At 54.0% G+C, this 20,140-nt stretch overlaps 6 protein-coding genes across 6 annotated transcripts; 2 read left to right on the top strand and 4 right to left on the bottom strand.

The window, feature by feature from the left end:
* Positions 1 to 83: 83 nt before the first annotated feature.
* Positions 84 to 1,649, bottom strand: ColSpa_00052 (heterokaryon incompatibility protein 6, OR allele; the record flags this gene model as incomplete). Its single annotated transcript, XM_049266264.1, has 1 exon — positions 84 to 1,649. The coding sequence occupies one exon, from the start codon at positions 1,647 to 1,649 to the stop codon at positions 84 to 86; it is 1,566 nt and encodes a 521-aa protein (XP_049122221.1).
* Positions 1,650 to 2,194: 545 nt separating this feature from the next.
* Positions 2,195 to 4,864, top strand: ColSpa_00051 (DNA repair protein rhp54; the record flags this gene model as incomplete). Its single annotated transcript, XM_049266263.1, has 2 exons — positions 2,195 to 2,280; positions 2,458 to 4,864. 2 exons carry the CDS (start codon positions 2,195 to 2,197, stop codon positions 4,862 to 4,864), a joined length of 2,493 nt encoding a protein of 830 aa, XP_049122220.1.
* A 338-nt stretch (positions 4,865 to 5,202) lies between these two features.
* Positions 5,203 to 9,790, bottom strand: ColSpa_00050 (UDP-glucosyltransferase A1; the record flags this gene model as incomplete). The annotated part of the gene is made up of 3 exons (XM_049266262.1): positions 5,203 to 8,364; positions 8,417 to 9,590; positions 9,657 to 9,790. 3 exons carry the CDS (start codon positions 9,788 to 9,790, stop codon positions 5,203 to 5,205), a joined length of 4,470 nt encoding a protein of 1,489 aa, XP_049122219.1.
* A 901-nt stretch (positions 9,791 to 10,691) lies between these two features.
* Positions 10,692 to 14,646, top strand: ColSpa_00049 (putative coatomer subunit gamma; the record flags this gene model as incomplete). Its single annotated transcript, XM_049266261.1, has 6 exons — positions 10,692 to 10,721; positions 10,799 to 10,848; positions 10,916 to 11,235; positions 11,312 to 13,195; positions 13,246 to 14,348; positions 14,404 to 14,646. The coding sequence occupies 6 exons, from the start codon at positions 10,692 to 10,694 to the stop codon at positions 14,644 to 14,646; spliced, it is 3,630 nt and encodes a 1,209-aa protein (XP_049122218.1).
* Positions 14,647 to 15,092: 446 nt separating this feature from the next.
* Positions 15,093 to 16,002, bottom strand: ColSpa_00048 (26S proteasome regulatory subunit rpn12; the record flags this gene model as incomplete). Its single annotated transcript, XM_049266260.1, has 2 exons — positions 15,093 to 15,374; positions 15,439 to 16,002. 2 exons carry the CDS (start codon positions 16,000 to 16,002, stop codon positions 15,093 to 15,095), a joined length of 846 nt encoding a protein of 281 aa, XP_049122217.1.
* A 748-nt stretch (positions 16,003 to 16,750) lies between these two features.
* Positions 16,751 to 18,172, bottom strand: ColSpa_00047 (putative acid--amine ligase YgiC; the record flags this gene model as incomplete). The annotated part of the gene is made up of 1 exon (XM_049266259.1): positions 16,751 to 18,172. One exon carries the CDS (start codon positions 18,170 to 18,172, stop codon positions 16,751 to 16,753), a length of 1,422 nt encoding a protein of 473 aa, XP_049122216.1.
* Positions 18,173 to 20,140: the final 1,968 nt, after the last annotated feature.

The raw sequence follows: 20,140 nt of genomic DNA, 5'->3' as shown, positions 1-20,140 counted from the left end.
GATACTCTCCAACTGATTGAGATACTCGTCCAGGTCGGCTCCCCGTTTCAAGGCGCAGTACACTTCCCACACGAGGTGGTCTGTTATCCAATGGTGGAACGCCTTTTGTAGGTTTCCGGGGCCGGGTGCTTGAATCCGTCTCGGTCGGCGATCAATGTCCGCCAGAACGCCTCCACACGGCACTGCCCAGTCGGTTTGTATACCGGGTCGCATTGCAGCATGAAGTCAGCCCACTGCGCGAAGCTCCCCTTTGTAGCAAGCTCCGAGTACACCGTTCCCAGTAGGGAAACCGTGCCCACGCAGAAACCTTTGACGTGGAGGAGTTTGTCGTCGACAATGCGGTAGTCCGCCCGGGCGGAGCGGCATGCGTCAAAGTAACGCACGCCGGCCGGCCACCGCATCGCCAGAAACATCGAGGGCCCGTGTGCCGAGAAATCTGGCACCCATGATGGCAGCCCCTCAAGCTGCTTGTCCGCATCGTCGGCCACTGCCGTTAGCAACGCAAGGTTGCCGCACTCTTCCATGATGAACATGGCCGTTTCGGTGTACACTGTGACGGCAGTCGAGTGTTTGCAGTAGTCAGGCTCCAGGCCCGTCCTCGGGCGGCCGCTGGTATCAAGGAGCAGGTTGAGAATACCGAGAAGGCCGAAGACCTGGTCTCTGGGATCGCTCGCTTCGACTCCGATGGTGAGGCGGAGCATGAGAAAGAGCAGTGCCCCTCCCGTTTTAAGTATGCCACTCCCGGCCGAGTTGCCTGACGCGCCAGTGATGTGATCAAGTGTCACGCTTTCCCAACCGGCAAGTGTGTCGTGGCGACATCTCTGGATCGCGACGATTCCCGCGGAATTGCTGCCAACGTGGGCGTCCTTGATTGTGGGGTTGTTGTCGTATAAGATCTCGGAAAGCTGTTCGTAGAGACGACTGTCAAACAAAAAATCCGAGCAGAGAGCCACCGTCTGCCAAGGGATGACATCTTCACCCCAGAGCACACACGCATCTTTGGACAAGGCCACTTCCTGGACGACCCAAACGCGGTTGAACCACTTGCGGTCGAAGAAGGCGACGAATGCATACCATACGGCATCAGGTATGTCTTGCAAACCGTATCGCCGTAGGGCATCGTGGTCGAAAACGTGGTTTCCTCGCTTGAACCCGATTTTCTTCTGGGCGTTGGCAGCCATTTTCCGAATCAACTGGGAAACCTCGACCGGATGGTGCTCTTCGGACACAGTGCCAAGCCATACGTCGACTTGGGCGGCCAATTTGTAGATATGGTCCATTATACTGACTTGTACACTCCGCTCGACATTGTCGGTCTGATTGATGCTGATGGCGTCGATCCAGTATAAGTCGCATGACCCGTGGGCTCTGATCCAGAGCAACGCATCATGCAAGTTTGGGAATACATCGAAGTCATGATTCTCGAGGAGGATCGTCACCAAGTCATTCTCTGAAGACGTGTCAGATATAGGAGACCCCCAGGTGTAAGACAGAGCTCGGTATGCTGGGAGGTCGGTGATGGCATGTTCCTCGAGTGCAAGTCGCAAGGGATCATCCTCAGTATCCCGGCGGCTTAGGATGCGTACAAGGCGAATAGTCTCCTTGCCGATGGAGTGATTATACTGGAATTTCGTTCGGTCAGACGGCATGTTTTCTTTTTTCCCCCAAGGAGAATGCCATGAGGATCCGTCCTTAGCCACTGGGCAGAGGAATCCTCACTGACTTTAAAGCCGCGCTCTCAAACACGAGGAGATTAGCATGTTGAACATTACGACTGCGAAAGCCACGTATGATCACTGGGGAACCGTCAGCTGCATCTTTAGGACTGGAGCTAAGACGGCGCCAACTTTGGTTCTCACGCACTGTTTGGTCGCATTGTTCGATTGGTCAATTCTTGAAACCTTCCCTACTACAGAACGTTGCATTTGACCCTCTTGTAGAACCGGGTTACTTTTGGTATGGGGTGCAATTATAGCTTACTTGCGGTAGTGATCTCTCACACGGCCACCCATAATCCTGCAGGTTGACAAGCTGTCTGAAGTTAGTCAATGATGTCTGCATCCCGAGTTGGCGAGCAACGAAGCGACGGGAGGCGATATGAGTGGGGCCGGAAACGAGGTGCGAATTCCGATTACCCCACTATAAGTGACTACCCTCTACATCTTATTGGGCGCTGGTGCCTAGCGCACGTGCAATGCCATGTGACACCGTGTTTGAGTGGCGACGCGGGTCGAGTCGCGCTTTCCCAATTCCCCAAATCAACAACTTGGACTGGGAATCGTTTCTCTCCCCTCCATCTTCATTCACTACCTACTTACCTGCTCACTGCGACGATCCACCAAATTGCCGCCTATTCTGCACTTGCAGGCTTGAAAAAGCTTCAATTGTGGCCCAACATGTACGCATTCCTCATCTTGAGTTCTTTCGACGCGCAAGATCTCACTGACCCCTCCATAGGACTGTCGACGTCGCCACCACCCCGATCGCCAACAAGGAGAACATCCCCGTGAAGCGATACTCGACCCCTCAGTCTGTTGATAAGCTGCACAAGCCCTTCAAGTGTCCCGGATCAGCACTGAGAACCATCTCAACCGACAGACCGGCCCGGAAGAAAAGAAGGGTGGATTACAGGGGCGCCGATGGAGAGAACGAGGCGGACAAGCCTTACACCAACGCCGATCGACTTGCTCTTGCCAACCGCGATGCGAACAAGTTCCCGGTATTTCAGGCGAAAGACAAGTCAACGGTGTTCCGCAAGGCGTTTTCGGTACCGCTGATCAACAAAAACACGGGAGCCTATAACCCCAATCGACCCCCTCCCACTCTTGGCCTTCGTACCGGTGCTACCTTCATCGCGAAGCCATTGCATGATCCCAGTGGCGAGTTCTCGATTGTGCTCTACGATCCGACCGTAGATGACAAACCGAAGGAACCCGAGAAGAAGGAAGACAAGAAGGATACTGAGGGCGAAACCAAGATTGACGCGCCTCTCGTCCACAAGAGTCTGGCTGAGATTCTGGGAATCAAGAAGAAAGTTGAAGGAGAACACCCCCGAGTCCCCGTTGTAATCGACCCGAGACTGGCCAAGGTTCTCAGACCACATCAAGTCGAGGGTGTCAAGTTCATGTACAGATGCGTTACTGGCATGATCGAGGAGAAGGCCAATGGCTGCATCATGGCCGACGAGATGGGTCTTGGCAAGACGCTCCAATGCATCACCCTGCTTTGGACCCTGCTAAAGCAGTCACCGGAAGCTGGAAAGAGCACCATTCAAAAGGCCATCGTCGCCTGTCCTTCCAGTTTAGTCCGCAACTGGGCCAACGAGTTGGTCAAATGGCTAGGCGCCGATGCCATCACGCCCTTTGCGATCGACGGAAAGGCATCAAAGGAGGAGTTGACGCGCCAGCTGAGACAATGGGCTATTGCTAGTGGCAGATCAGTCACTCGTCCAGTCATCATCGTGTCTTACGAAACACTCCGTCTCAATGTTGAAGAGCTGAAGCACACCAAGATTGGTTTGATGCTTTGCGACGAAGGCCATCGTCTCAAGAACGGAGACAGCCAAACATTCAGTGCGCTCAACAACCTCAATGTCACACGGCGAGTCATCCTGTCCGGAACGCCCATCCAGAATGATTTGTCCGAGTACTTCTCCTTGATCAGCTTCGCCAACCCGGATCTGCTCGGCACCCGCCTGGAGTTCCGTAAGCGATTCGAGCTTCCTATTCTACGTGGACGCGACGCCGATGCCTCCGAGGCCGACAGGAAGAGGGGCGACGAGTGCTTGTCCGAACTGTTGGGCATTGTCAATAAGTTCATCATTCGCCGCACCAACGACATCTTGTCCAAGTATCTGCCCGTCAAGTATGAGCATGTCGTCTTCTGCAACCTGGCACCATTCCAGCTCGATCTATACAACTACTTCATCACCAGTCCGGAAATTCAGGCTCTTCTTCGTGGCAAGGGCAGTCAACCCCTCAAGGCCATCAACATCCTCAAGAAGCTCTGCAACCACCCGGATTTACTCAACATTGCAGATGACTTGCCCGGTTCAGAAAATTGCTACCCTGAAGACTACGTTCCCAAGGAATCGCGTGGCCGAGATCGGGATATCAAGCCTTGGTATTCGGGCAAGATGCAAGTCCTAGACCGCATGCTCGCACGCATCCGTCAAGACACGAACGACAAGATTGTGCTCATCAGCAACTACACACAGACCCTTGACTTGTTTGAGAAGCTGTGTCGTTCCCGAGCGTACGGCTGCCTGCGTCTCGACGGCACCATGAACGTCAACAAGCGCCAGAAGCTGGTCGATAAGTTCAACAACCCTGACGGAGAGGAGTTCGTCTTCCTCCTCAGTTCCAAGGCTGGTGGTTGCGGCCTCAACCTCATCGGCGCCAACCGTTTGGTCCTGTTCGATCCCGACTGGAACCCTGCCGCTGATCAACAGGCTCTCGCTCGTGTCTGGCGTGATGGCCAGAAGAAGGACTGTTTCGTCTACCGCTTCATCGCCACCGGAACGATCGAGGAGAAGATCTTTCAGCGCCAGTCCCACAAGCAGTCGCTTTCCAGTTGCGTCGTCGACTCCGCCGAGGACGTCGAGCGCCATTTCTCTCTCGACAGCTTGCGCGAGCTGTTCCAGTACCGCCCCGGTACAAACTCGGACACGCACGACACGTTCAAGTGTAAGCGGTGCAAGCCCGATGGAAGGCAGTATATCAAATCGCCCGCCATGCTGTACGGCGACACGAGCACGTGGAACCATTTCGTCAATGAGGGGTTGAAGCCGATCCAGGACCTGCTGCTAAGGCAGGAGTGCGGGGAGCCGGAGGTGTCGGCGGTGTTCCAGTACATTTCGCACTAGACGGGGAAGCGTTTGTTTGCATGCATTATGACTTATGGGGGTTCGTTCAAAGAGCCATAGAACGTGTTTGGAGTTGATGAATTCGGATGGCGATGGCGTTGGGGCGCAACGACGTCAACTTTGCTTTTGAAGACCGGACGTTATGAGAGGTCCGTACAGATAGAGGTGTTAGCTACAGATGTCACACTGCCTGCTGGCATAGTGGAGAGCGTCTCACGTTCCATCAAACGAAAAAATAAAAAAGAGATCTATCGAGTCCAAATCTCCTTTCCTGTCTTTCCTGTCTCTAATGCTGTATCACTACACAAGAAGCTAGTCTACCGCCACTACCCAGAAGTCTATAGCTCGTCTATGACATGCGTCTTCTCCGCAGGCGGCTCCTCCCAGTTGCGGCTCTTGGTGTTCTTCTCTTCGGCGACGACAGGCTTCTGCTGCTCGCCCTCACCTCCACTGCCGACCTTGGTCTCCTCCTTCTTGGGCGACTCGACGGGCAGGCCCTTGCGCTTGCTGTCGAGAGCGGCGATCTCGTCATCGTAGACGGTCCACTCAGGCACCTGGCGACGCGCGCGGTCGAGCTTGGGCTCCTTGGTCTGCGGGTTGTTGCAGAGATCAATAGTCTTTGCATCCTTCTGGCTCTCGTCAGAGCACCACGTCTCGCACCACAGCCACTCCTGCGGCAGGCTGTGAATGGGGATCTGGAACTGCATGTGGTTGGGCAGGTCTTGGTCGAGGTTGGCCAGACTATTGGGGTCGGCGCTGAGAGAGTGGTAGGTCTGGCGCAGGCGGTCGCCGGCAGCGAGCTCACGGAAGCGGCGGAGGTCGACGACGTACAGCGCCGAAATGTGGTACGGGTTGCCACGGAGATAGTTAGCCCAGTAGCCCTGCTTCCAGAAGCGGAAGCCCTCCATCTCGGTGCGGGAATCGCACATGGGCGTAAAGCCGTACGGCTTGCCTTCGAGGTCGTGGTTGACAAGGGTAATCATGTCGGTGCGGACGATCTGATCGGCATCGACAAAGATGACCTTGTCCAGGGACAGCGGGAAGAGCACGTCGAGGAAGAGGATCTTGTAGCCCCAGATCTCGCGCTGCTTCTCCTTTTGCTGGCGCAGCCAGTGGGGCCACTTGTAGGTCACCATCTCGTACTTGAAACCATATTCCTTGGCCATGTGCGGGATGAAGTCCTTGAACGAGGGAGATAGGAACTGCTCAATGAACCAGAACTTGACCGTGTGCTTGGTGTTCTTCATGACGCTGACCATCATGATGTTCAACATACGCTCGTAGAGGTGGCCACTGGCGACGGAGAAGATGTTGATTTCGGCGTGCTCCTCGTCAGATGCAGACTTTTTCTTGCCCAGAATGCCTTCAGCAAACTTGAGACCGCGGCCAACAATGCTGTTGTCTTCAGGCTCAGCCAAAACGTCGGCTTCCTCCTGGCCTGGTTTGCGCGAAAGACGGGGATACAGCGTTGTGCCTTGGAAGTCCATCAGTACCACCTCGGTGCCTTCATCACCTGGCACGGGTGTCCATCCTTTCGCACCGATACTATCGATGGTGTAGATATCAGAGCTTCTTCCCTGCTTGAGCTGGATGTTGTAGAAACCCGGGTTAGCCTTGAATTGGAAATACCCGAGGTTGGCCATTATAATGGTATCCGCAAAGTGAGGCTCCTTTTCAGTGCCCAAGACAAGCTGGGCACCGCGTGGGGGTTGCGACTGCCCGCCCTCACGGGAATGTCCTTCAATGAGGATGCTCTCAAGCTCGTAGGATGCGTAGACGTTCGACTTAATGGAGCTCAGCTTGATGTTGTCAGGGTCGTGAACCGAAACCTTGGGTGCAACGAGCCAAGACGGCGGAACGTCCATGCCGGCATTGAGAAGGGCCTCGGAGGGCAGACCCTTGAAAGATGCCTCGAGTGCTTGCACCTTACCAGCCTCATCGAAGCTCGGCTCGGACTCCAGGACATATCGGAAGAATCTCTTGACTGGCAACTCGTCAATCTTCTCCTTCGGGTTGAGGAAGAGCTTCAGATAGACTCCGTCCAGTTCGGAGACAACCTTCAGAATTGGTGCCCATCGCTGTGCCTGCTCACTGGCAGGGTTCAAAACGCCGACTATGTGAATGCTCGAAGCCTCTGGGTTTCCAATTTCAATCGCGGTGTAGGTTGAGTTCCAGGCATCATGGGCGCTGACGCGCAAGGACGGCGCAGACTCGAATATGCCGGCAGGCAAATCAGAGATTGTCGAAATTGCAGTCACAGACGTAACTTTGGCAGCTGCCAGTGGCCCGGAGATCTTCTCAGTCAGACCAAGTTCATCCACCGCTGCATAGACGGGGAGTATACGGGCCTTCTGTTCGAACTCTAAAAGGTACTGGAAGTCATCACCCTGGAAAGGCTCGGCTTCGGTGAAGGGTCCAACCACCCGTCCGTTGAGGATGAGCATGTTGGAGCCCGGCTTGATGGCAGCGGAAGACAGAAACTCGTTGAGGGCTGATGTGAAGATTCCATCCGATTCACCAGCAGCACTGTCAAGAATGCCTTTGATGTCAGAAAGAGATTCGACCTCGGCAAGTTTCTCGCCGCTGTTCTTCATCACTGTGTTCACGGCGGAAGCCGAAGCAGATATTAACGGGTTGTAGACGATATCCAAGCGGACCCCAGGGTTGTTCCGACGGAACGCCAAAGCTTCGAGTAGAAGGTTGGTCCCCTCGTCGGAAGTAAAGTCACCGACAACAGTCAGGACCGCCCAGTTCTCTTTGGTAGAGTCGGCGAACGCCTCAATAACTGGGACCTTGCCAAAGAGATTGTCGTGTTCAGTGTAAATCTTGTTGACGTCTAGGATCTTAAGAGACTTGTCATCTTCCGGGTAAATGTATGTGTTGCGGCGCTTGACTGCCTTCTCAAGGAAGAAGTCAGGAATCCAGCTTTCCTCGTCAATCATGCCAAGGTAGACAGCTCGCTGGATTGCTTGCAAATCGCTTGTAGCCTTCATACTCATGGCTTGGAGCCAATTGTTCTCTCGAGGAACGGGAATGCCGTTGATGAACACAGGGGGGACAGGGGTGTTTGCATTTAGTCTCTTTGCCCACCTCTGGGCAAGCTTTACCACGTTGTCGAGCTCTTCGGATTGCAAAACATCGTTGAAGGGGCGTAGGATGGCATCCGGAAGCGGCTCCCGATCCTTGATTGCCTTCTCAAAGACGCTCTGATCCGGCTTCTCCGTCTTTGAGTCCTGCATGGCCGCATCCAGATACTCGATGAACACATCCAAGCCGTAATTGTCGAGAAGGTAGTAAAGAACCTTGCTGATCTTGAAAGCATCCTCGGTGGGCGTCAAAGGGACCAGACCGAAACGAATCGGAAGCTTTCGCTGTATGAAAGAGTTGAGTTGAGCCACCACGTTAAGATCCTCCATCTTGGAGAAATCAACGGGAACGATAAGATTGAAAATGTCGCGCTTGATCGGAGGCAGCTGACCGGGGTAAACACGCTGGAGAAGCTGGGATGGATTAGTAGACCGACCATGAGTAAACAAACTCTGCAATACTTACCGACATCAACTGATCGGGGAAATCCTTGTATCGCTCATCCTTCTCAAGATCGTTGAGGAACATGATGACCTGATCCTCCTCAAGGTCGTCTGTCCAGTCGAAGCGCGGAGGCTCCTCGTCGGCTTTGGACTCAGCAACCTTGGGATGACCAAGGAGAGACACTGCTTGACCACCAGTGAAACCGAGATCACGCACGCCGTCAATGAGCTTTCGTTCGCGTCGAAGGAGGTCGATGATTGTGAAAGCCTCAATCTGGCGCTCGATGAGTTGCACTCCGTTCATCCAGAGCACGTTCATACCGCTGGGAACCAGTTGCTGGCGGTTTAGCTGGTGCTCAGCAAGGAATTCCGCAGAGACATTATGTGCGGCGATTGAGGTCGAGAACTTGGGGAAGTCCTGCGTCAGTCGAAGCAGAGCTTCAAAGGGATTCTGGCTCTGCATGATGAAAGATGCGGCCTTGAGACCAAGCTCCTGAAGCTCAGACTTTGCCAAAGGTTTCAAATCAGCCACATCCTCGGCGGCATCAAGAACCTCCTCGGCGTTGACAACCTTCTCTGAGTCGTCATGGTGTGCCTCCCGATCATCAATAACGATGTAGTCAGTTCGCTTTAGGGCCAGCTCAACTCCGTACCCGCTGACAGGTAGAGCCTCCTCGTAGCTGCCAGCAGGCTTCGTGTAGCGAAGACGGTATTCAATCTCCCCATTACGTGCTTTCTCTACCAAGGTGCTGTGGAATGGACCAAAAGCAGACGAAGTTGGGTCGGCGTACAGGATAGCCTCACTGCCTGATCCTAGGATCCGGTCGAAGGGCAAAGCCTTTGACCCGTCCAAGGCCGATTCCTTCGGAGTGTCTAGAGTTGGAGTGCAGTATTGCTTTCCTGCCAGCTCTGCCCAGACTTCACAACCATCCCGGGCGTTGGATTCGAGCTGGGGCTCAACAGCAGTTCGGTAATATTGGTAGTGAGCCTCGATCCGGGGAGCGGCAGTTCGAAGAGAAAGTGCCAGCTTGAAAGTAGAGAGGGCCTCAGGAGAAGTAATGTGTCCATCCTCGTTCAGGACGTGGAGAAACTTGTCGTAGACTTCTTTATCGGTCTTGGCTTCGCTGAAGTATCCGCCGGCGATGCGATCGAGGATTGGAAAGTATGATGTTGTGTTTTCGCCCGCAGCAGTCTCACTAGGGGACAGTAATTAGCTGGTCTGGACAAGCAAGCAGCGTTGATTCGAGGACAAGGTAGCTTACAGCAGCTCGAGGAGGTAGGGCCCAGATGGGAAGGCGGCCCTCATATCCACCGTAACGGAAGGGACAGCGACGACATTGACGGCCGCCAACAGCGTCAGGCCAAGGCCCATCGGCAGTTGAGACAGGCGCAACATTGCGAAGGAGGATTTGCGACGACCGGCGCAGGGGCTGTCCTCCAAATTTGCGGTTGCTTTCAGTCAATGAATGAGGGTGTGAGAGAGAGAAAGAGTGGTGGCTTGTTATTCTTGAGTGCGAATGAAGTGTTTCGAGAAGCAGAGCAAGTAGGCTGCTTCTGGAATTTTCTTGAGGTCGAAAAAGAGGCAGGGGCGCCTGGGTATCTGTGGTGTTTTATCGCCTCTGTCGCATGGTTGTTGTAGTAATGCTTGGAGGGGTTCCAGAAGTCGATTACCGTTCAGGCGTGCCTTAGTCCGGGGGGCAGGTGTAAGTGCGCGCCGCCTTCTGAACACATTGACAAAAGAGCTGTATCAAAGAGGACTAGCGTCACCCACGTCAGGGGTCTTAGGTCCACGGGGAAGGACGGCAGAAAACGGGCCTACTGGAGGGGCAGCTGCTTATGTCAGCTTGAGCAGTTCCTCGTTTCCCTGGACCTCAGGAACTGGACTCCGTCAGGCATTACAAGGGAGGACTGGACAGGGGAATGGGAGCTCGGGCGGTGAGAGTCCGGAGCCCGGCGGAACTCTGATGCGTGGGCTCCTGTCAATCAGCGCCATTGGGACCCACAACGCAACCCACACTTTACAGATGGCCACGAAGCGGAATTGTTACTAGGGGCTCTGAGACGAGGAAGTGGCCTTTACGTATCTCTCTACCTTGCCGCTTCGGATACTTCTACGCATCCAACCCCTTCATCGCGCCCTCTTTTGTGACCCGTGAATGTCACCATCCTCCCCGATTCCAGCTGCAACCTTTCTTGGTCGGTAAGCTGGCCTGCACTTGAATTCCGTCCCCTCCAGAGGTGCCGCCTGTTTTCCCATTGCTGGTTGCTCGAAGCTCCGGCTTCACCTCCCCGCCAAAATGCAGGCCTCCTCGGGCATGTTGACCAAGGTACGCTTCCGTCCCGTCCTCGGCGCATTGAGTCGAGTCTCTCGTCGCATGCACTCGATTGCTCACGCAGGATACAGTTCGAGTCCAAGTCCTCGCGCGCGAAGGGCATCGCGTTCCATCCCAAGAGGTGAGCGGCCGTCCAACCAACAGCTTCCATCTCCAAATGTGACCCCTTGCTGACACGCACCTACCAGACCATGGATCCTCGTCGCCCTTCACTCCTCCACCATTCAGCTCTGGGACTACCGCATGGGAACCCTGATCGATCGATTCGAAGAACACGATGGCCCGGTTAGAGGAATTGACTTCCACAAGACGCAACCCCTCTTCGTGTCGGGAGGCGACGACTACAAGATCAAGGTCTGGTCCTACCAGACCCGCCGATGCTTGTTCACCTTGAACGGGCATCTCGACTACGTCCGTACCGTCTTCTTCCATCACGAGCTTCCATGGATCCTGTCTGCTTCCGACGACCAGACCATCAGGATATGGAACTGGCAAAATCGCTCCCTGAGTGCGTCCAATCCCTGTGAACCCGTGAATGCGCACAAGGACTAACTGACCTTGCCTTCCAGTCTGCACAATGACAGGACACAACCACTACGCCATGTGCGCCCAGTTTCATCCCAAGGAAGATCTCGTCGTCTCCGCCTCCCTCGACCAGTCAGTCCGCGTCTGGGACATTTCCGGCTTGCGCAAGAAGCACTCGGCACCGACATCGATGACCTTCGAAGACCAGGTTGCGCGGGCGAACCAAAACCAGGCCGATATGTTTGGTAACACCGACGCTGTTGTCAAATTCGTTTTGGAAGGCCATGACCGCGGTGTCAACTGGGTTGCGTTCCATCCGACCATGCCTCTTATTGTCTCAGCTGGCGATGACCGACTCGTCAAGCTTTGGCGTATGAGCGAAACCAAGGCCTGGGAGGTTGACACTTGCAGAGGGCACTTCCAGAACTCTTCTGGCTGCTTGTTTCACCCTCACCAGGACCTGATCCTCTCTGTCGGTGAAGATAAGACCATCCGTGTCTGGGATCTCAACAAGCGCACCGCCGTGCAATCCTTTAAGCGCGAGAATGACCGGTTCTGGGTCATTGCCGCCCATCCCGAAATCAACCTGTTCGCTGCTGGTCATGACAACGGTGTCATGGTCTTTAAGCTGGAGAGAGAGAGACCGGCGTCTTCGGTGTACCAGAACAATCTCTTCTACATCACCAAGGAGAAGCACGTCAAGTCGTACGACTTCCAGAAGAGTATTGAGAGCCCGACCCTCCTGTCGCTCAAGAAGCTTGGTAGCCCCTGGACCCCTCCGCGAACTCTTTCCTACAACCCTGCTGAGCGCTCCGTGCTTGTCACGTCCCCCTCCGACAGTGGATCGTATGAGTTGATCAACCTTCCTCGTGATGGATCTGGCGCGATTGAGCCCACTGAGTCGAAACGTGGCCAAGGAAACTCGGCCATTTTCGTCGCCCGCAATCGATTTGCCGTTTTGAACACCTCGAGCCAGACCATCGACATCAAGGACCTGTCCAACAACACGACCCGGTCTTTCAAGCCTCCTGTCGGAACAAGCGACATCTACTTCGGTGGTACTGGAAACCTCCTCATCATTACTCCGACAGCTGTCCACCTCTACGACATCCAGCAGAAAAAGAGCGTCGCCGAGCTCGCGGTCAACGGTGTCAAGTACGTGGTATGGTCCAACGATGGTCTATACGCGGCACTCCTGAGCAAGCACAATGTCACTATTGTGACAAAGACTCTTGAGCAGGTCAGCACTCTGCATGAGACTATTCGCATCAAGAGCGCAACTTGGGATGACGCTGGTGTCCTGCTGTACTCGACTCTCAACCACATCAAGTACACGCTTCTCAACGGCGACAATGGTATCGTTCGTACCCTTGACCAGACTGTTTACTTGGTCCGTGTCAAGGGCCGCAACGTGTACTGCCTTGACCGAGCGGCGAAGCCCAAGGTTCTTCACGTAGACCCAACTGAGTACCGATTCAAGCTTGCGCTCGTCAAGCGAAACTACGAGGAGATGCTTCACATCATCCAGAACTCCAGTCTCGTCGGCCAATCCATCATCTCTTACCTCCAGAAGAAGGGCTACCCCGAAATTGCTCTGCAATTCGTGCAAGATCCCACGACTCGATTTGAACTCGCCATTGAGTGCGGAAACCTTGATGTTGCCGTTGAGATGGCCAAGGAGCTGGACCGCCCCAAGCTGTGGCAAAGACTGAGCGCGGAAGCCCTGGCCCATGGCAACCACCAAGTTGTGGAGATGGCCTATCAGAAGCTGAAGCAGTTCGACAAGCTTTCCTTCTTGTACCTGTCTACTGGCGATCACTCCAAGCTTGCTCGTATGGCCAAGATCGCCGAGCACCGCGGCGATTTCACTGCACGATTCCAGAATGCGCTTTACCTCGGTGAGGTTGAGGACCGAATCCAGATGTTCAAGGAGATTGACCTCTGTAAGTTCAAGCCACCCAGTATTATTTTTTTACTCTACTAACGCATTCAGACCCGTTGGCATACATGACCGCCAAGTCTCACGGCCTGGAAGAGGAGTGCCAAGCTATTCTCGAGGCTACTGGCCTCACTGAGGAGCAGCTGGAGACTCCCACGATCGGAGAGGCTCTGACGCCGCCGAAGCCTGTTGTGCCCACATACAAGGCCAACTGGCCTACAAAGGCGACTTCGCAATCAGTCTTTGAGAAGGCTCTGCTTGGTCAGGTTGAAGGTCTGTCATTGGAGGACGAGCCCGCAGCTGCCAACGGCTTCGACGATGCCGCTGAAGACGATGGTGCTGCCAAGAAGAACGGTACCCTCGTCGATGCCGACGATGAGGAGGATGCCGCGGGCTGGGATCTTGGCGACGATGTCGTTCCCGAGATTGAAGGCGATTTCGTGAACGTTGACAGCGCAGAGGCTGGTGGCGCTGGCAGCAGTGAGGCCGACCTTTGGGCTCGCAACTCTCCTCTCGCCGTGGATCACGTTGCAGGCGGCTCATTCGAGTCAGCAATGCAGCTGCTCAACAGACAAGTGGGAGCCGTCAACTTTGCGCCGCTGAAGCCTCGTTTCCTCGAGGTCTACCAGGCATCAAAAACATATCTCCCGGCTTCCGCTAATCTTCCTCCGTTGGTCAACTACGTGCGGCGCACGATTGAAGAGACGGACCCTAGGAAGGTGCTGCCAATTGTGCCCCGTGACCTCGAGTTCTTGGCCACCAACGACCTCCAACAGGGTTATAACTCCATGAAGACTAACAAGCTCGAGGACGGTCTCAAGGTCTTCAAGGGCATCCTCCACGCCATCCTCATCAACGCCGTGTCCAGCGAAAGTGAGGTGGCCGAAGCAAAGAAGCTTATCACATCCGCCAGTGAGTATGCTGTGGCCATGGAGATTGAGCTCAGTCGTCGCCAGCTTGGCACCACTGGCGAGCAGCTCAAGCGCGGCTTGGAGCTCTCTGCCTACTTCACCATCCCCAAGATCGAGGTTCCTCATCGGCAGCTTGCCCTGCACAACGCGATGCAGCTAGCGATAAGGAACAAGAACTACGGATCGGCTCTCAGCTTCGCCAACCGCATCATTGCCAACGGTGGCTCAAGCAAGCTGACTGAAAACGTAAGTATCGAACTATTCCCTAGTCCAATATACCAGCCACTGACTTTCAACGCAGGCCAAGAAGGCAAAGGCTCAGTGCGAACGCAACCCCTCAGATGCGATCGAGATTGAGTTTGATCAGTTTGCCGAGTTTGACATCTGCGCGGCAAGCCACACACCTATCTACAGCGGTACTTCATACGAGGAGTGCGCCTTCGACGGTTCCAAGTACCACAGCAAGTACAAGGGCACCGTCTGCAAGGTCTGCGAGGTGTGCGAAGTTGGCAAGCACGGCAGTGGCCTGAAACTCTTCGCGTAAAGAGTCAGGATAATGGTTATCGACCCATGATGGAAATGCTGCAGGATGTTGCAGTGCGCTCGGTCAGACGGGGTTGGTCTTGGGAAAAGTTTACAGTAGACAGGCTGGAGTGCCTGATGAAAATCCCAGGCTTTTGATTGTTAGCAATAGTTAGTGGGAGACGAATATATGGCATCACTTGATCAAGCATTATGGCGCGCATTTGAATGTCATGGTTCCTTACTCGGTGTTGTGCGTCTTTACCTGATTAGGCTTGTACTGGCCAGAAATGTGTGGCATTCTTGACCCAAAACGTCTCAAAGCCACTCACTCACTGTTCCTGTGATAGGCACCGCTCATGAGATCGTAAACGTCTAGCCTGGATTCCTTATTCCATGGCCGTCTTTCATGGTCTATCGCATGATATTAATACAGTAAAGACACCGCTTTCGCCGCCCTGCCTCTCTCTACACGATGGTCTCCAGTTCCCTTGCGTAGCCGAGCGTGTTTTCTATCACCATCTGGCTCATCTCCTTATCGGTGGTGCCGTCCTCCGCAGCGACGCCCTCGGCGGTATCGGGGAAGAAGATTTGGCCATCCTTCAGAATCCAGCCGCGCTGCTGAGCAAAGGAGATGACGTCGCCCTCTGAGTCGAGGAAGAGGAGGGACTTTGCGGAGCTAATGGGGAGGCTTGGGTAGGCGCGCTCGCTGCTCGAGGCGATCTCGGAGCGAATTTGGAAGGTGAGAATCTAGTGGTAGGTGTTTTGTTTAGCTTCCAATTGTCCCGCGCGTATAACGAAGCGATGAGCATACCTCTGAAAAGACACCGTATTCCTCGCTCGGCACCTCACGGCTCTTGAGGGCGTTCCAGACGCGGTCGTAGCTTCCCTCCATCAACCACCTCTCAAGACGAATGGGGTAGCCGAGGTACTTGTCACCCTCGACGGCGCTGCTGTCACCACCGCCCTCACGGTTGGCGAGGCTCTCGAGCTCCGAGTGGAACTCTGCGTAGCGGCCCTGGGTGAGGAGGAGGAGCAGGTACAGGCCAGTGACCTTGTTGCGGTCGGGCACGTTGGGCGGGAGCAGGTTGGAAGGAAGCTCGTAGAAGGGCTGGAGCTGCTGGACGTAGCGGGTGAAGGCGTCTGGGTTCTTTGCGCGGATGGAGGCGAGGGCGCCGTGCTCGTACGTCTCGCGGGCGAGGGCGAGGAGCTGGGGGGATGTCTGCTGCTGGGCGGCGCCGGAGGACGGAGTAAGGGCGTTGAGCTGGAGGAGGTGGAGCTTGGCTTTGGAGAGGAGGGCGGAGGACTCAGCGTAGGGGAGGGAGGAGCCCTTTCCGCGGAGCTGGGTGAGGACTTGTTGGAGGTTGCGTTCGGCCATTTTGGGCTTGCTGCTGGGGAAGCCGACTGCGGGGTGTACGTGGTAGCTCTGGTGGCGGGATGGGCGTCGACAGTTATCGTAGACAGTCAGAGGTTATCGCTTGTGTGGTTTACTCTGCTGGAGAAGAACAGAATGGGATGTTGTTATGGGTAGGTACCGCGAGGTTGATGGGTGTGATGTTGATCGTGAGTGTCCAGATGTGCTGGGTTCGTCGCTTTGGTGTTTGGCGCAGCAGGCTGAGAGAGGCTGACGAAAGGTGCCGTCAAGCTGGCAAGGTCCGTGCCGGGGTACTTTGCATTGCTGCGCTAGCATTTTCTGGGCCTAGCCTGTCTGGAGCTGCCTGAAGAGCTGGTCATTGTGGTCGGATGCGGTTGATGAGTAAGAAAGCATCACGTGTCACGGTATTAGCAGACTCCGATGTCGCCAGGCCCGGACTCTTGCTAGCTCCACTTCGGCTCAGGTACCGTCTCGTTGCTATGGAGCTGCCGTTCTCGCACCTATTAGGCCCTTACATACGGGTAACTCGAATAAACACACTGGTACTTGCAACCATTTTCCTCAATATCTTGACTTATAAGGCCCGGGAATCAGCTTTCCCCTCTGTTCCGCTCGCAAGACTCACGCCAATCAGAATTTGCGAAGTGCGAAACTGGTTTCCCAACCTGCAAAGAGCTTGGTTTTGATCTTGTTGTGCATGCAGCCAGGAGTTCATCACGTTCTTCATGTCAAGTTATCTTTTCGTGTCTTACTAAATTACAATCTTCTTGATGTAGCGAACCATCTCATTCTCCACTCCTCCTTTGTCAAACTGATCATGGAAGGTATCGACTCTTAACGCCTGCTCAATCTCCTCATCATCTGGGACCTTTTGCCGCCGGTAATTGAGGGGTCCATCCTCGATGGAGTGTGGCAGAAACACCGAGGCATTGGAGGTCACTGGCGTCCCATCTTCTCGGATGCCCAATCCCACCGGATCGCCGTCCACAAACCAGAGACCAAGCACGGGGTAATGCGGCTTATCCTGAGCATCCTTAAACTCTGGTAGCAAGGCAAGCTCCTGCACCACGTATCCCTCTGCTCCGTACCATCCCATTGACGCATCCTGGATCACCTTGCCGTTCTCCTTCAGCACAATGTCAACACCCTCACGTGCAAAAATTGGCTTGCGCGCATAGCTGGTCAACGATGCAGGCACCTCGTCGTCAAAGTACGTCGGGAGTAACCACTTAGACCGCGGATCGTTCTTGAAAAGCTCCCATAGTATCGCAAACAGCGATTTGTTGCTCCATAGCATCTTGTACGGCGCCTCAATCCAGACGGTACCGCCGATATAGTTGCCCTCTTTATCGCGCTTACCAATGTTATCCATATCCTTGAAGGACGGCTCCGCAAACTGCTGTTCCATCATATATTCCCAGGGGTAGAGTTTAAAGATGACGTCGATATGGTTACTCTCCATATCGTAAAAGCGCCCATCCTTCTTAGACAGACAAATCTCCTCCATGGTCAGGGCCTTGGTAGACCAGCCGGCTTGTTGACAGGTGTCCATCAGGAGCATGGTGTTCATTGCATCTTCGCCTATGGGATCGCCCTGGCCAACAGCAAAGTAAACCGTGGGCTTATGGCCGAGCTTTTCCTCGATAAGCGTCATGTTGCGCTTCCAGCCTTCGACTAACGCCTCGGTTATGCCGTTAAATTGGTCGTTGCCGTGGCCGGTCTGCTCAAGCCACAGCCATTGGATTGAAGCAGCCTCAACTAACGTTGTTGGCGTGTCCGCATTGAACTCGTAGAACTTTGGCACACGCAACCTTGGATCTGGGTGGTCCAGACCCCCAAAGCAGACATCGAAACGTCCGTAGATGCTGCCCCAGGCGGGCTCGCGGTCCCATGATTCCTTGATCTGCTTAAGCGCAAAGGCAGGGACCGCCATCTTCTTGGTGATAATATCCGGGTGCTCGACGAGGTATTCAGCCGCCTCGCAGCACATTGCAAAGACGTCCTTAGCGGCGTTCTCGAGGAGCGTGATTTCTTCAAGGGTGAACGAGTAGTATCGGTCATCCGGCCAGTAGGGCTCCGAGGCGTTGTGCGTGCCAAGGTCGGCAAAGACCAGACCTTGGCTCTGTACAAGACGCGTGGCGTTGCCCCTCTTCTTCACAGGAACCCGGCGCATTTTGCTTCTGGTTGTTCACTTGGTCGTCTGGATTTTGGTTGTTTTCGTTTTAGGGTGATAGTGGGCGAGTGTCCGGTTGGAGGTCTAGACTATTTGGAAAGGCAGAAGGGACTGCTTAAGAGGATAGCAGAATCGGTTCGGTATGGCCAGGACGACTTATTCATCAGTGCCGATAGATATCTACTTATTCTGTTCCCTTTAGGCCCCCAGGCATTCACCAGGCCACTTTCTAAGTTCGGATACTACGGGGGCCATCCCTAGACAGCGCTGATCAGATACAGTGTCTTGGTCGGTCTCGCGGTCTCTGACAAGTGGTTCTCGAACCGGCTGTTTAATAAACCTTCCGATAGATGATTATTCAACATCAGAATATGAATCCCGGCGTTGCGTATTGCGATCTTCGCCGTATACCCTGAGGGCACACATGTTCCATTGAGACAACAAAGCCGCCAAGTGAACCCGAGTCTAAACTCTAAGTTGAACTCTACCGATAGTAGCCTTTTGCTGTCACTTTGAGGTCTTCGTTACCCGTCTAAAGCTCTTCCATGAATCTATATATGACCAATTTGGCGACCCACTCCCGGCCGTGCATCTCGAGTCAGGGCAAGCCGACTGATCACCAATCATCAGTTCCTAGCTCTATGCTGCTGTGTATAGGGTTTCGAATTGATTAACCGCTGCGACACGCAAGAATACGGTAGATCTCGAGTTCCTCACATTTTGCCATACGGAAGTGACCGCGGCATATTATCTTTAGTGGCAGCGATCACCGAGTGTGGTAAAGTTAGCTACAGGTATCTAGGTGCGCCCAGTCAATATGATCGTCTCATAAGGTTTCAAGACGCCCAAATGAGCACAGACTGGTGGCCTGATGTATTCGAGAAGCGTAACTTTGGATGTCTGTCATCTAGACTGCCCGTAGCTGGAAGACTTCCGGTCAATCTTCCTCCTTTGCTTGGGTTGGCTGCCGCTCAATGCAATTGCGAACTCTCGCAGAACCTCTTGTGGAAATCTGGCGGGGGTCGCATAAACTAGTCGCCAACTTGGTAGAGACCTTGGAGTCGGTGACTTCCGAGATATATAGACTTGATCACCTCCTTCGCAGACAACTGTGTATCCGAGTTGTCTTCCATCCTTCAGCCTTGAGCATCGGGAGAACAACATAGCAGAATCCTATGAGATCAGTAAAGTCTCTGCTGGTTGCAACAACCAAGCCGCCACCTAGAGCATTGCATATCAAGATGTGAAACCCGGCAAGTCCGAGGAGCCTGTGGGAACGAGACAAATGCTGACCCTTACCCTCCCTTCATCTTCGCAATCCTTTCCCTTTCTTTAGGGACTTACGCTTCGTTGTACAGCTGGCCTGATCACCTCTCTAACAAGCTATTGCTAAATGAGTTGATCAGGTGGTTCAAGTCTAGAACTGGCCTCTATTGCCGTTGTTTGTACTGTTCTCCGCAAACTAGGATCCCTTACACAGTAACTTGACACCCATGCCAACAAGCCTTGGAGACTCAGGCTCTAGGGAACGGCAATATAGATTCAGCCCGCAGTATCTTCTGTTTGGTAAGACTGTATCAATATAATGGAGACATCATCATACTCATTGGCAAAGTCCTTGTGTCGAAAAATGCATACTTCTCTAGCACTGTCGTGTGAATCTTGAGTAGAGGTATGGCCACCCCTGGCGTGCTTGTCGAGACCCATTTCGTTAGTCGTAACTGATTAGCGTACTAATATCTGTCAACGCCCTGAGGATATTTGAACTCCAGACTAGAAAGTCGACTTCGACGATAGCCATTTCCTACAGAAGGATACAAGGCAAGCTGCTAGCAAACAGGAACATTATCGACTGCCCATAGACTACAGGAGAGGACAAGGAGGACCGAGGAAGCCATGGAACCCTGATGGACTGAGAAAGCATGAGGTTACTTTATAAGCACGTCACGTGATAAATATGCAGTGTAG

This window comes from Colletotrichum spaethianum (assembly GCF_022836535.1).
Source record: "Colletotrichum spaethianum MAFF 239500 DNA, contig01, whole genome shotgun sequence".
Taxonomy (NCBI): domain Eukaryota; kingdom Fungi; phylum Ascomycota; class Sordariomycetes; order Glomerellales; family Glomerellaceae; genus Colletotrichum; species Colletotrichum spaethianum.
Note: the sequence above shows the minus strand (reverse complement) of the source record. Positions and strands in the feature narration are given on the sequence as shown.